Consider the following 16,863-nt stretch of genomic DNA (forward strand, 5'->3'; position numbering starts at 1 on the left):
ATGGAAAAATAATAAAGGGTCTGAAAGATAATATAAAAGTATAAAAGGAGACATCACAAGCTTATTGATAAGGTCAGAGAAACAAAAACTATTTCCATTAGGAGTCGCTAGTCACAACATAACTGACTTGAGAGATAACTATATTTCACTGCAACTCAATGTGGCCACATAACCTACCGTCCACCAGTCCATCATGCGTTTAGTCAGGGCACGCCCATTGTGAAAGCCTCACGGTCCCGTTATTCTCTCGCTCTTTGTAGTAATCGCTGTAATGCGTGCCAATCGCCGGGGCTGCTCCACTGCTCATGGAAAGACAGCTCGTACATTTTCTGTCTTTCTGAATTAGGGAAACTGTATTTTGGACTGAAAGGCACATTTCCGACCATAATCATTATTTCGGGAAGAAAACCCACAGCTTTTCATCCTGCATCATGTCAACGAGAGGTAACCAGCTTCCTTATGTTTTTATAAGTGTCTTATTCACAATCATGACAGGTCGATCTATTTCGATCTGCACGTGTTTGATGCGGTTGTGAATGTTGGATTGATGTGGAAATTAACTTTCCTTTGAACTTGGGACTCGATGAGAGGGACTGTCACTACACCTGTCTAGAAATAGTTGCTCTTGCCTACACTAGCCTATATTGGCTTAATTTCATAATACAGCATCATTATACAAGGTAGCCTCAGCCTATAGCAAAAATAATGCTCGAATAATGGCAATCATTCGCTTATCTAGACAAATGACTGATGAGAGGTTGGAACAAGGTTACGAAATATTTAACTTTTTTGGTATCGAGGTTTGGAAACTTTTAATGTATGTAACAAGTTTTTATTTCATGATCTAAGTATATAAATTATGTAATTTATGTAGCTTATATTATAATTTAAGTAAAACATGATGTACAGGTGCATCTCAATAAATGGTGGGTTTTTGTTAAATGTGAGCCAAAATTATCACAATTAAAAGAACCAAAGACTTAAACTACTTCAGTCTGTGTGCACTGAATTTATTTAATACACGAGTTTCACAATTTGAGTTGAATTACTGAAATAAATGAACTTTTCCACGACATTCTAATTTATTGAGATGCACCTGTATTACATCAGACTTTCATGTATTTTCATATAACCCTATAGGCTAAATTCATGTAATGTGCATCACTTACTGCTAAGCATTATATCATGTTTTGCAGTGTCTTAAAGTAAGTAATTATATGTTTTTACCTTCTTTTCTGAGGTCAAGTAAGGACACAGAGAAGAAACGAGAAGCGTGTTAGACTATTATTTGCATTTTGTGCTCTTGATGTTGGATGGCACGATATGCCCACTGTTATTCTAGCTTTGACAGTTCAAATGGTTTCTGGACTTCAATTACGGACTCTCCATGACCACTGGAATTGATTTTGGTGCTGAGTCTATTTAAAGAATCAGGCTACTGCTGCCATGAGCCACAGTCTTAGCCTCTAACATGCTATTATTACAACATATGTTTAAAGACTTGCTTATCGCAGAAATGATTCTTAAAACGCGTTGCAACATTATGCATTTTTACTTGCAAAAAGGGAAAAACCCTTAGTGTTGATGAGAAATTAATGAGCTGGTCATATACAGTACAACCACAAATGAGGGTATCAATCCTTGTAATTGCACACATAAGATCTTACCCTAACCCCGAAATGCAGGAGAGGGTTCCATTGAGTTTGGAAGAGGAGAATGAGATGCTGAGTGGATGAAGAATGTCATTATGACTATCCAGTTATAGAATGTGGTTAATATAGTGAAATCAAATGACCAGAGTTAGTTGTTCCACAGAATGGCCAGGGATAGGCTATTTCACCCCAAAATTACAATTCTCTCATTTACTCACCCTCATGTCATCTCAGATGTGCAAATTATCCTCCATGACCAGTAGGTGGTTATATGCACAAAGAATAAGAATCAGTAAAAACAAAAGCAGAACAATGTGGAAGTGAAAGTGATAGTGGAGATTTATAGTAAAAAAAAAAAAAAAAAAAAAGGACTTAAATATTGATCTGTTTCTCACCCACACCTATCATATCCCTTCTGAAGACTTGCATTTAAGCTCTGGAGTCATATGGATTACTTTTATGCTGCCTTTATATGCTTTTTGGACCTTCAAAGTTCTGGCCAGTGGCCACCATTCACTTGCATTGGATGGACCAAGAGAACAGAGATATTTTTCTAATAATATTCATTTGTGTTCTGCAGAAGAAAGACAGTCACACATCTGGGATGGCGTGAGGGTTAGTAAATGATGAGAGAATTTAAATTTTTGAGTGAACTATCCATTTAAACCTATGTAGATTTAAACTACTTTTTATGCATTTAAGACATATTAGTCTGTTGGGGTTTTTGGTATGGAAAAGTTCTTGCATCAGACTTTTTGGCAAGAAGTGTGTTTAACTTTGGAAGTGTCTAGTTTCCTCTCAGACCGTTGCACTTTGGTGAAGCCCCATTCACAGTGACTTCTAATGCATTCTAATGCTAGACTTTTTCTTACCTTAACCCTGTGACCCCTAGTAGCCAGGAGTAATAAAGTTCACTTTAACCTTTGCACTTGAGATGAAGACCCACATGTCTAGCCATTTCCTTTTAATCAGTGGGGTCATTGCACCAAACATGTGCTAAACTTTGGAATTAGTTTGGCAAAGAGAAAGAATTCATCACAAACATTTAACTACTCAACATTTTCTTTGCTGGACATGAGTCTTGATATCCTCCCCCCTTTCACCACTCATCCATCCATGGTCTCTCTCTCTCTCTCTCTCTCTCTCTCTCTCTCTCTCTCTCTCTCTCTCTCTCCCCTCTCCATTTCTCGGACCCTAGATCATTGTAGTCCCCTAGGGAAGCCCAGTTGAAGCTGTCAGCTGGAATCAGTGTGAGAATCTGAAAAGTAAACCATCCCTAACAACATCCAGAGAGTAAGAACCTCTCAGACTTGCTTTTCTTTGGGCTTTAGTCAGTGCAGTGATACCACTATATTTTCTTTCTCAACAACTCTCACATAAATTCCACAGGAAAAAAAGATTTCTTGACAGATATATTCAAGATCTTCACCTTGAGAAATTGTCTGTTCTTCAAATTTTAGAGTGCTGTCAAATTTACAAGTTTTGTGCTAGTCAAATATAGTATTTAATACAGTATGACTAAATCAACATGACTATACTCAGTTGCACCAATGAACGTAATTTTAAAAGGTCAGAACAGGTTGAAATAGCTCATTAAGGTAGCATCTGCATGAGGCTGAAAGTATGTATGTTGTGTTAAAATATACAAAAAAGAAATTCTGATAAATTGTGAAAGTACATTTAAATTGTGACTGCACTGCAAAAATGCATTTTCTTTATCAGTATTTTTGTCATTTTTTTTCAGTAAAATATCTAAACTATACTGTAATAAGATACATTTATTTGAGAAGCCATATTGGGTAAGATAATAAGATTTATTTTCTTAAATTAAGTTTAGCTCAGTAAATTTTTTTTCATTTATGACAATAAATGTATTTTTTCAATTTAAAACAAGAAAAAGAATATTTGCCAGATTGTTAGATTGAGGTTTGTAAATGAAACATGCTCTTCTTATCACTGTTCCACTTGAGGTCATCCAGCCCCTCTAAGATATCAGCTGTCAGGCTCTGAGAGTTGTCTCTGATGGGGTGAACAGGATGGAGGCCAGCGGGCACAGAGTTTTGTCGCTATGGAACCTATTTGACACGGGCTTGCCTCAGAAACATGGCGACACAATCGCTTAACTTCAGCAGAGTGACACATCATAATTCTTGCTGTCTATTTCATGGCCAAGCTTTTCTTTGTTTGTGTCCTGCTTAGTCACACTGTTTATTAAATAGTTTGATAAATAGAATGAATCATCCCTCCGCGGAGCTTCAGCACAGTCAGTGAAGCTACATTAATTACTGAATGCTGCAAGTAACTATACTAGGATATACTGCAGCCTAGTTGCAAAATAAGGTTCTGTAAGAAGGTTTATTTTTTACCTCTCACTGTAGTGTCTTTATGTATGGGGCTGCATGTGCTAAAAACAAAATCTTATGTACTTAATCTCATTTGCGGTCTCGAACTGTGGGAGATGTGATGCTGACCTTTAGCCATTGGCTATGCTTCTTTGTGTGGTCTTGTTGGTGCTCTGCAGACCTGCCACAGTTAGACTGACCAGAGGAAGTGGATCCTGCTTACCGATTGCTGGGGTTTCAGCATCATGAAAGCCAATGGGCTATAGCTGTTGTTCCAGGCTTAATTAAGCTTGATCTCACCAGGAAGCTACCCCTTTCCTTCACTGTGTCCCAAGCTGTCCTCAGCCGGCAGAGCCTGGGCACACTACATTTCTGTAACTAGTATGTCACCTCTGTTTGATGAGTTGGTCAAGTGAAGAGGGGGAAGGGGGAGCTGGACTTGAACCTTTGTTATAGTCCACTCCAAACTCATACCATTGGTTGAGCAAATGTTGACATGTCGGACCACTCAAACAGCAATGTTTTGCTCTGTGCCACAGTGTTTTAACTGTATGGGGAAATCAACCTACGAATGAGTTAATTATAGTTGTCTCTGCACTCATCATTTTTTGAGTTGCACTGGTTTATATGGCAGTCAACCTTGGACACCTAGCAGCATCGATGCAGCATCACGCATTTTCAGAGACTGTGTAATTTAGTAGGGTAATCTTATTTATTGAACATTTATATCACTATACTTTGTCTTGCATTACCCTGGCATTCATTTAAAAAAAAAAAAAACTGTCAAAACTGCTGAGGGAGTAACAGAGAATGTGGCATTGCTCTCCACCATTCCACATAATCATGGATTTTTCATCGGAACTCCCAAACATTGTAGAATAATACAATAGAATAGAATAGAAGAACAGGGAGCCCTGCAACAGATGGCATGGCCCCCATAGAGCCCCCCACTTAATATCAGTCTGGGATCACATGAAGAGACAGAAGCAACTGAGACAGCCTAAATAGATAGAAGAACTGTGGCGTATTCTCTAAGAAGCTTGGAACATCCTATCTGCCAACAACCTCCCCCCCCCCCAAAAAAAACTGTGTCCAGCTGTACCTAGGAGAATGGTTTGGTTTTGAAAGCAAAGGTGGTGACAAAAACTATTTATGGCATTAATTTTGAAGACATCCTCACTATGCCCAAAACTTTTGCACAGTACTATATATATATATATATATATAAACGAGAAAAAAATAACTAGTATTTGACTGGTCATGTGATCTCAACATGCCAGCCCAGCTGATTATACTGACCACTGATTATACTACTGATCTTAGACTACTGATATGACTGTGAGTGATTTAATGACTTAAATATATTTTTCAGAAGTACAACTAATTTATTTAGGGATTTAATGTTTTTAATGAAGATATGAAAAAATGTACAGTCATCACCTTTAAGGCAGCTTAAAGATTTTAGTTCAGAGGGAGAGAAATAATATAATGCTGAGTATCTGAGTGAGATACTCATGCTGAGTGGGAAATTCACAATCAGCAAAAGACACACAGGGTCACAGGACCAATGATGATGCCTTTTTGTTGAATCAAGTGCCTTCTTTTAGACTTTTCCCTGCTCAGCAAATGGTTACTGCCACAAAACTGTATTTGTAGCACCAGATAGAAATCTTTTCAAGACCAAATTATACATGTTTCTTCTATAAATCTCTCTCCCCCTCACATCTTCCTGATGTCATCACCACCTTAAACTCTCTGAACCCATACATAACTCACACTGGCTCTCTATATTTCTCCCATTTTTTTCTCTATGACCCTTACTTTACTTCTCTGAGTTGGTGAGATTACGATTCTCCATTGCATATTGTTCGGAGGTTCTATGGAGATCCTGTATGAAGTCACATCAGTGGATTGGCCGCCACTGAAACAATGGCAGGAGCTGGGCAGGGGCCAGGGGAATGAGAGTTCTATACCACCATGTGCTCATGTGATAACCTCAGTTTGAACTAGTCAGGCCTCATTTGGCAGTGGAGACAGGTGTCTGTGAATGCACCCAACCCCACAAACACCGGCAGTCCTAAAAATACCTCTATGAGGAGATCTAAAAACTGTAAACTGATGGAAAGATAGCACTATATACAGGTGCATCTCAATAAATTAGAATATCGTGGAAAAGTTCATTTATTTCAGTAATTCAACTCAAATTGTGAAACTCGTGTATTAAATAAATTCAATGCACACAGACTGAAGTAGTTTAAGTCTTTGGTTCTTTTAATTGTGATGATTTTGGCTCACATTTAACAAAAACCCACCAATTCACTATCTCAAAAAATTAGAATACATCATAAGACCAATAAAAAAAAACATTTTTAGTGAATTGTTGGCCTTCTGGAAAGTATGTTCATTTACTATATATGTACTCAATACTTGGTAGGGGCTCCTTTTGCTTTAATTACTGCCTCAATTCGGCGTGGCATGGAGGTGATCAGTTTGTGGCACTGCTGAGGTGGTATGGAAGCCCAGGTTTCTTTGACAGTGGCCTTCAGCTCATCTGCATTTTTTGGTCTCTTGTTTCTCATTTTCCTCTTGACAATACCCCATAGATTCTCTATGGGGTTCAGGTCTGGTGAGTTTACTGGCCAGTCAAGCACACCAACACCATGGTCATTTAACCAACTTTTGGTGCTTTTGGCAGTGTGGGCAGGTGCCAAATCCTGCTGGAAAATGAAATCAGCATCTTTAAAAAGCTGGTCAGCAGAAGGAAGCATGAAGTGCTCCAAAATTTCTTGGTAAACGGGTGCAGTGACTTTGGTTTTCAAAAAACACAATGGACCTACACCAGCAGATGACATTGCACCCCAAATCATCACAGACTGTGGAAACTTAACACTGGACTTCAAGCAACTTGGGCTATGAGCTTCTCCACCCTTCCTCCAGACTCTAGGACCTTGGTTTCCAAATGAAATACAAAACTTGCTCTCATCTGAAAAGAGGACTTTGGAACACTGGGCAACAGTCCAGTTCTTCTTCTCCTTAGCCCAGGTAAGACGCCTTTGACGTTGTCTGTGGTTCAGGAGTGGCTTAACCAGAGGAATATGACAACTGTAGCCAAATTCCTTGACATGTCTGTGTGTGGTGGCTCTTGATGCCTTGACCCCAGCCTCAGTCCATTCCTTGTGAAGTTCACCCAAATTCTTGAATCGATTTTGCTTGACAATCCTCATAATGGCTGCGTTTCTCTCGGTTGGTTGTGCATCTTTTTCTTCCACACTTTTTCCTTCCACTCAACTTTCTGTTAACATGCTTGGATACAGCACTCTGTGAACAGCCAGCTTCTTTAGCAATGAATGTTTGTGGCTTACCCTCCTTGTGAAGGGTGTCAATGATTGTCTTCTGGACAACTGTCAGATCAGCAGTCTTCCCCATGATTGTGTAGCCTAGTGAACCAAACTGAGAGACCATTTTGAAGGCTCAGGAAACCTTTGCAGGTGTTTTGAGTTGATTAGCTGATTGGCATGTCACCATATTCTAATTTTTTGAGATAGTGAATTGGTGGGTTTTTGTTAAATGTGAGCCAAAATCATCACAATTAAAAGAATCAAAGACTTAAACTACTTCAGTCTGTGTGCATTGAATTTATTTAATACACGAGTTTCACAATTTGAGTTGAATTACTGAAATAAATGAACTTTTCCACGACATTCTAATTTATTGAGATGCACCTGTATACACTGATCAGCCACAACATTAAAAAGACCTGCCTAATATTGTGTTGATCCTCTTTGTGCCGGCAAAACAGCGCCAACCCTCATCTCAGAATTGCATTTTGAGATGCTATTCTTCTCATGACAATTGTACAGAGCGGTTATCTGAGTTACCATAGACTTTGTCAGTTCGAACCAGTCAGGCCATTCTCTGTTGACCTCTCTCATCAATAAGGTATTTCCATCCACAGAACTGCCGCTCGCTGGATGTTTTTTGTTTTTGTCACCAAACTCAGAAATACTCAAACCAGCCCGTCTGGCACCAACAATCATGCCACGGTCCAAATCACTGAGATCACATTTTTCCCCCATTCTGATGGTTGATGTGAACATTAACTGAAGCTCCTGACCTGTATCTGCCTTATTTATACACTGCAATGCTGCCACACGATTGGCTGATTAGATAATCGCATGGATGATTGTTGGTGCCAGACGGACTGGTTTGATTATTTCTGTAACTGCTGATCTCCTGGGATTTTCACACACAACAGTCTCTAGAATTTACTCAGAATGGTGCCAAAAACAAAACAAAATCCAGTGAGTGGCAGTTCTGCGGATGGAAATGCCATGTTGATGAGAGAGGTCAACAGAGAATGGCCAGACTGGTTCGAACTGAAAAGGTCTACAGTAACTCAGATATCTGCTCTGTATAATTGTGGTGAGAAGAATAGCATCTCAGTTTTGGCGGCACGAGGGGGAGCTACATAACATTAGGCAGGTGGTTTTAATGTTGTGGCTGATCGGTGAATATACACAGTATATGTATATATATGTCACGGATCCGGTGAGTTCGTCGGTCTGTTCTGTATGTTTTGCTATTTCTCTCCCTCATGTGTCTATGGCGCTGTTGGCATTTGTGATCAGTGTTCCCATGAGAACACTGATCACGCCACTAACTGGCGTGCTAGCAGCACCTGTCTCTCCACTTATTTACTGCCCATTTAAGCCCTTCGTTGTGTCATGTTCTTTGCTAGATTGTTGTTTGGTGTTGATGTAACTCACCTCACTCTCTCTGCCTTGTTGATCCTGTCTCATGTATCTGTTTTGGTTGCCCATCTCTGCCCGCGTGTTGGGAGTGTGGTTGCCTTCCAGTTTGCTGTACGCCTGTTCTCTTCGTCCACATCTCTTCAGCGGAGGATTCCTCACGAATCTGCTCCTGACTACCACAACGCATACACTTGCCTATGAACACACTCTTCACTAAGGATTCCTTACAGATCTGCTCACTGCACAGTTGGCACACACTCATCAACTAACACACCCATCACCTTCTGCTGCAGTCGGTGCCGGGATCTCCACACTTCACCTGGATCTGCTGAAGTTATAATTTATTGTTAATAAATCCTATGAACTGTTCCTCTGCTCTTGGGTCTCTTTGTCTAGCCTTTGTGACAATATACACACATACACACACACACACACACACACACACACACACACACACACACACACACACACACACTGGTGACCAAAAGTTTGGAATAATGTACAGATTTTGCTCCTATTGAAAGACATTGGTACTTTTATTCAAAAGTGGCTTTTTCTTTGCAATTCTTCCCATAAGGCCAGCACCCATGAGTCTTCTCTTTACTGTTGTAAATGAAACTGGTGTTTAGTGGGTGGAATTCAATGAAGCTGTCAGCTGAGGACATGTGAGGCATCTGTTTCTCAAACTAGAGACTCTGATGTACTTATCCTCTTATTTAGTTGTACATCTGGCCTTCCACATCTCTTTCTGTCCTTGTTAGAGCCACTTGTCCTTTGTCTTTGAAGACTGTAGTGTACACTTTTGTATGAAATCTTCAGTTTTTTGGCAATTTCGAGCATGTATAGCCTTCATTTCTCAAAACAGTGATTGACTGATGAGTTTCTAGAGAAAGCTGTTTCATTTTTGACATTTTTGGCCTAATATTGACCTTAAGACATGTCAGTCTATTGCATACTGTGGCAACTCAAAAACAAACACTAAGACAATGTTAAGCTTCATTTAACGAAACCAAATTGCTTTCAGCAGTGTTTGATATAATAGCAAGTGATTTTCTTGAATCAAATTAGCAATTTAGCATGATTACACAAGGATAAGGTGTTAGAGTGATGGCTGCTGTAAATGGGACCTGTCTAGATTTGATCAAAAATGACTTTTTTTTTGGACCACTTTATTAGGACCATAGTGTTCCTAATAAAGTGCTCAGTGAATATGTATGTATATATATATATATATATATATATATATATATATATATATATATATATATATATATAATATAAATGTATATTTTTTATATATATATATGTATGTATGTATATGTATATATATATATATATATATATATATATATATATATATATATATATACACTATATTGCCAAAAGTATTCGCTCACCCATCCAAATAATTGAATGCAGGTGTTCCAATCACTTTCATGGCCACAGGTGTATAAAATGAAGCACCTAGGCATGCAGACTGCTTCTACAAACATTTGTGAGAGAATGGGCCACTCTCAGGAGCTCAGTGAATTCCAGCGCGGTACTGTGATAGGATGCCACCTGTGCAACAAGTCCAGTCGTGAAATTTCCTCGCTACTAAATATTCCACAGTCAGCTGTCACTGGTATTACAACAAAGTGGAAGCGATTGGGAATGACAGCAACTCAGCCACGAAGTGGTAGGCCACGTAAAATGACAGAGCGGGGTCAGCGGATGCTGAGGCGCATAGTGCGCAGAGGTCGCCAACTTTCTGCAGAGTCAATCGCTACAGACCTCCAAAGTTCATGTGGCCTTCAGATTAGCTCAAGAACAGTGCGTAGAGAGCTTCATGGAATGGGTTTCCATGGCCGAGCAGCTGCATCCAAGCCATACATCACCAAGTGCAATGCAAAGCGTCGGATGCAGTGGTGTAAAGCACGCCGCCACTGGACTCTAGAGCAGTGGAGACGCATTCTCTGGAGTGACGAATCACGCTTCTCCATCTGGCAATCTGATGGACGAGTCTGGGTTTGGCGGTTGCCAGGAGAACGGTACTTGTCTGACTGCATTGTGCCAACTGTGAAGTTTGGTGGAGGGGGGATTATGGTGTGGGGTTGTTTTTCAGGAGCTGGGCTTGGCCCCTTAGTTCCAGTGAAAGGAACTCTGAATGCTTCAGCATACCAAGAGATTTTGGACAATTCCATGCTCTCAACTTTGTGGGAACAGTTTGGGGATGGCCCCTTCCTGTTCCAACATGACTGCGCACCAGTGCACAAAGCAAGGTCCATAAAGACATGGATGAGCGAGTTTGGTGTGGAAGAACTTAACTGGCCTGCACAGAGTCCTGACCTCAACCCGATAGAGCACCTTTGGGATGAATTAGAGTGAAGACTGCGAGCCAGGCCTTCTCGTCAAACATCAGTGTCTGACCTCACAAATGCGCTTCCGGAAGAATGGTCAAAAATTCCCATAAACACTCTCCTAAACCTTGTGGAAAACCTTCCCAGAAGAGTTGAAGCTGTTATAGCTGCAAAGGGTGGGCCGACGTCATATTAAACCCTATGGATTAAGAATGTGATGTCACTTAAGTTCATATGCGTCTAAAGGCAGATGAGCGAATACTTTTGGCAATATAGTGTATATATATATATATATATTGTTATGTTATTATGTGTGTGTGTGTGTATATGTGTGTGTATATATATATATATATCATAATATTTATAAATAATATATATGGATATATAATATACACTAATTTATTTATTTAATATATTATTTATCCATCGCAGGTGTGTGAGCACCAGATGGAGCCCATCATTCTGAATCCAGCTGACCACACACTCCTGTGCTCTCTATTCCCCTTAGGCTGCTGATTTTGTGCTAAAAAAATTGCCATCCCAACTAATGCTTTATCTGCGCTCAGCTCCAGAGCCACTCAAGAGCCCACAGAATAAATGTTCAGCTTCGTTGTGGAGTTTATTTACAGTACATTTACTAAAATGTATCGGGCCATGTCCTCCTGAGGTCAGGTTTATATCAAAGCCAGTTTACTTTCCTTGCTTATATCTTTTTGCAGACAGAAGTTGCAGGACATTGGGGTAAAGGGTTACTTTTGTCCTTATTATTTCCTGTGTTTTTGTTGAAGATGTGGCTAAAGGTAAACCCAGAGATCCCATTTAAAACAAAGGAGCATTATGCTATACAGTGTAGCAAAATTCCTAATCACAAAATTCTGCTCATGAGATCTCAGTCTTCTTGCCTAATGTTATAGACATCAGACTTTGAGTAACTCTGTATTGGAGAAACTGATTTTTCGCTTATTTGTTTGTGCGCGTAGTACCTAGCAATAGTATGTATGTACACGCACATAATATAAAATGTTTTCTGACAAAAAATATTTGGGGAACATCCTCAATTGAAAAATTTGATTAATAAAGCTATTTATTTATTTATTTTTTTCGTACAGAATTATTATTTTTGGGTGAACTACTCAAGTTTGGAGTTGTTCCAGTACATCACAGTAATAATCCTGTAGTTCTTGATTGATCTACTCGGGAACATGCACATGTGGGCATAAACAGTACAAACAAGACAAAATCCGATTAGAATGGCATGATCATGTAATCTCTAGTTGCGCAATATTATGGGTGCAATATTTGCTGTTTCTCTGGCAAAGTAGGTTTATAGGTCATCCACAATGTCATACCAGTATGAGGGCTTAATTGCTGCATCCAAGACCACCTGCAATGAGAGCAGCAGCAATCACATTAATTGCATCTTAGCAGGGCACAGTGGCATTAATAACAGTTCTACAGACTCAGGAGAAGCACATGGAGTCCTAATTGGATGAGACAGAACTGCAACTGTAGCATTCGTTTTGTCCCCTGGGTCCAAGCCCTGTGCATTTTGGGTGTTCTTGTTGATCTAACGTTCTGTAAACTCATGAGAGATAGAAACTGACCTTTTGATTCCACAACTTATTCTCAGGGAAATGTCTGATGCCATATTCTGGAGATATCGGGCATTTATTAAGGCTTTTTAGCTTCCTCGCTGTGTCTAAATGTGTTATGTTAAGCCCCCCTCCAGTTTGGAAGCATCAGAGAATGATCAGACCTGGTTGAATGATGCACAGTGACATGGCACTGTTAGGGCTTCTTTAATGACTAGCAGATAAAAGCCTTCAGCCATAGAAAGCATGAATATTGCAATGCACATAATGCTGTGCTGAATTCCACACTGCCTGAGACACTGCCTGTTGTTGTCTATACACATTAAACTGGTAAAGGAGTGTATATCTGAAGTATATGAAATATTTTACCATTTCAAAAATGACACACACCTTTAAATATGGCAATTAGATGACTTATTACAGATTTCTATCCATCTCAATCTATCCATCCATTTTTAGTGCTAGTGCTGCTTTTGAAATTGGTTACGTACAGTCACTGTTATGCTCACATTAGTAAAAGGAGACCATGATGCCAAATGAATAGTGCTCTGTTTGCGACAAGACCATCGGCAATACCTGAAATCATTTTAGAGCTGCAGCTAAAATGCAAACTCTTTATGCCGTCAGATGCTAAGGGAGATCTCTCTTTTCTCTGTCGCATTTAGGGCTGGGAATTGATACAGATATCCTAATTTGATTCGATTCAGATTCACAAGCTCTCAATGTGATTCCAATTTTGATTCAATATCGATTCATATGGGTACATTTCAGTTATAATGTCCCTTTTGCTTAATATGAAAGAAATTATCTCCAAGCCAATGCTGTTCATTATACATGGGACCTTCTAACTAGGTACATTATGAAAATATTAATTTTACTAATTATATTTTATTAGTTTTTCACCATTTTGGTCATATTTTGACTTTTTAAAAATGAACAAATACATGTTTTCAACCGATAAATAAGATATTGTATTTCATATATTATTTTTGTGTTACATGATTGTTTAATTGCATAATTGTACTATTTACAAGTATATACATTGATTTGTGGCACATGTGCTAAAACTGGTACTGTCTCGCATTTTTCAAGAGCGTCTGTATGAGCGCATGTTAAAGGTGTTGTAAGCGATTTTAGCCGTTTTAGAATTTCCACAAACTGAGCTATTGGATTAGCCACGCCCTCTCTTTCCAAAACCCCCACTCTAAAGATACCAAATGAGATTTACTGATACCGAGCATATGCAGTTGTCAAAAACAACAGCAGCAAAATAGCGCCCTCAACTGACAACTGTAATGAACAAAATGGCATAAAAATAGTATTACGCCTCAATAATTTGCAGAAACTACAATACTGTGAGAATGTGCAAAAATGATTGACAGGCAGGAAGCATCAGAGACCGCGGCCCGCAGACACATTTTTGTTTGCTGTTTACGGAGTCTAGTGCTGTCACATAGGCAGATGAGATATCTGACAACACTTATTTAATTAATATTTTTTAGGGAGTAGGAAAAGTTTTTGCATGCCTTTCCATGAAAAATAAACAACAACAAAAAAAAAACCGCTTAAAGCACCTGTAGGATTCAAATGGCTGTATCTCATCTGTGCCATGTGTAACAGGAGCCAGCTGGTATGTGAAAGCTACGAGGCAAGTGAGGAATGAGGATCTAAACCCAGCTTTAATAACACAAAGATAAACAAAGAAACTCAGAATATAAGGAAACAAAAAACAGGGAACCAAGCACAGAGCATCAAACAATACATGCGAAGACTGACAAAAAAAACCCAGGGGAAACAAGGGCTTAAATACACAAGGGAAAACAAGGGAACGAGGAACACCTGGGAAAACAATCAGAGGAAATCCAATCATGAAAAAAAACTACAAAGGACTACAAAACTAACAGGAACGGGGAACTAAACAAGAATTTCAACATAAAAGTCAAGGCAAAAACAGGGAATACGTGATAGAAAACAATCAGGGGAAAACCAATCATGAAAAGAAACTACAAAACTAACAGGAAACAGGAACGGGGAACTAAACAAGAATTTCAACATAAAAGTCAAAGCAAAAACAGGGAATACGTGACAAAAGCTGTGCAGTGTGTGTAAACCTCACTCCCCTGGCCTCAAGAGGCGCACTAGCGACTGGTGCTAGGGGCTGTAGCCTTTTGCCTCCTCATTAGCGTGCCTGCCTCCCACGCTGGAGACGCCGGTTTGAATCCCGTTCGGAGCAGGTCGAGCAGGACCGGTTACAGTGGTGCCGTGACCCGGATGGGAGTGCAGTTTAGGGGGGTGAGTGTAACGGGAGCCAGCTGGTACATGAAAGCTGTGCAGTTTGTGTAAACCTCACAACCCAGACCTCAAGAGGCACACTTGCGACTGACGCTAGGGGCTGTAGCCTTTAGCCTCCTCATTAACATGCCTGCCTCCCATGCCAGAGACCCCAGTACGAATCCCACTTGAAGTGTGTCGAGCAGGACCGGTTACACATGCATGCATGATTAGAATTAAATATTTATTTCTTGTTGGTTTTGATCAACATCTGACTGTAGAGAACAGAAAGAATTTTAAAAGAGACATTTTTCAATGACAAATGGGTCGCATGGATCTCATCTTTGAACACACATACATGGAACAACATTTACTCTCAAAATGCAGGATCTCGCAGTTGAATACTCCACCAATTACTGGTGAGTAAAATGTAACCCTTTACCAACCAGTTGCCAAATACAGTATATACATTTTAGTCACACGAAATTTGGTTGAAAATGCGAGTAATTTCCTCTCGTTGTTGTGGAGGGTTGCGCATAGAGTAAAAGATCGATCTTGGGATTTAAGAATCGACATCGAGATCGTTCAAATGCCGCAAAAGATTGCGATGCATAGGAAAATCGATATTTTTACCCACCCCTAGTCACACTGTTCTTACAGAATACACTGCACACAACCAGACATTGCATAAGCACACATGCTTTTTTGCATTCATTTATTTTATTTACTATACGGTTTTTTGAAAATACGTACTTAATGGTGCATCAGCAAATAGCTATTTGTATTTTATTTTGTTATATTTTTTACCTTGTCCCTTTTCCTTTCTTTTATTCTTCCCTCTTTGCATTTCAGTATTTACCTCACCTTGTATAGTTTCTGTATTGTTCATTTTGGTACCTTTACGTACTGTATAGGCTTTGGCATTATTGTAAATGCTGACAATCACACCAGTAAAGCTTTATTGACTATGAAATGGATTTTTGAGTTCTGAGCCCACTCAATACATTTAACGCTCCAGTGTTAAGTAGCATTACAGATATAGTTAAAATTAGTTGCATTTACATTTGTTTTTGTTTTGCTTGCTTGCACCTTGTACTCCCTTGAGAGGCTTGTGATATTTGCCCTGGTGTTTGTGGGTCTGTAAAGGGGCTGCAAAGTTTTGACTCTGATGTTGACCGAAGGTCTGAAGGTTATGTAAACAAATAAACAACTCCACACTGTTTCTGAGCAACCTCTGCTACCTTGGGCTAGTTTGTTTGCACAGTAGACTGTAATCGCCAGGGATATAAATCAGACCAGCCTCACGTAAAATACAGAGGGGGAAAAAAAACTACCCTTAACTGGAAAGGATTACGACATTAAGAAAGAATTTCCCCAACATTTCCTTAGCTCTGAAGCAAGTGAGCCTAGTGAAAATTGACTGAGCAGTTGTTTTAGACTAAAAGAAGGAGGTTTTGTTGTTACAATATCACGTCAAATTTAACCATGTTGTACTGGATTGTTAAGGCTTTCTTTCTTTCATTTCCTCTTTCTCTCTCTTCCCCTCTATTCTTTTTGGGTGTTTTTGCATTTTAAACCCCAGAGCAGATGTGGCACTTGCCTGCTTTGCCTATGTTGCAGAGCAGTTCATGATTAGCCAGTTTAGTCAAGTTTACTATATGAACAGCCAATGGGTGGACCCGCCTGTCTCTCGAACATGATGTTTCACCTTCACTGCTCCCGGAGAGCATGCATCTGTTTTCAAGTGTGGTTTGTGTGTGTGTGTGTGTGAGAGAGAGAGAGAGAGAAACCAACCAGGGATGCCTTCATTTAATCCCCCAAGTGTGAGGAAACATGTCCAACTCCATGCTCTAGATTTTTCAACAAAGATTAATATTTGGTCTCTCAATTTGCATGACAAAAATTATACATTTGTA

At 39.5% G+C, this 16,863-nt stretch overlaps 1 protein-coding gene across 1 annotated transcript in view; it reads left to right on the top strand.

The window, feature by feature from the left end:
- Positions 1 to 217: 217 nt before the first annotated feature.
- The window catches only part of LOC127423628 (actin-binding LIM protein 1-like), a 114,056-nt gene continuing 97,410 nt past the window's right edge, over positions 218 to 16,863 (top strand). The window contains exon 1 of the mRNA XM_051668097.1: positions 218 to 444. Within this exon, the coding sequence (XP_051524057.1) occupies positions 432 to 444 (13 nt within the window). The 5' untranslated portion in view covers positions 218 to 431. The remainder of the gene's footprint in view (positions 445 to 16,863) is intronic.

The sequence above is a fragment of the Myxocyprinus asiaticus genome, chromosome 32, assembly GCF_019703515.2.
Source record: "Myxocyprinus asiaticus isolate MX2 ecotype Aquarium Trade chromosome 32, UBuf_Myxa_2, whole genome shotgun sequence".
In the NCBI taxonomy this organism is placed as follows: Eukaryota; Metazoa; Chordata; class Actinopteri; order Cypriniformes; family Catostomidae; genus Myxocyprinus; species Myxocyprinus asiaticus.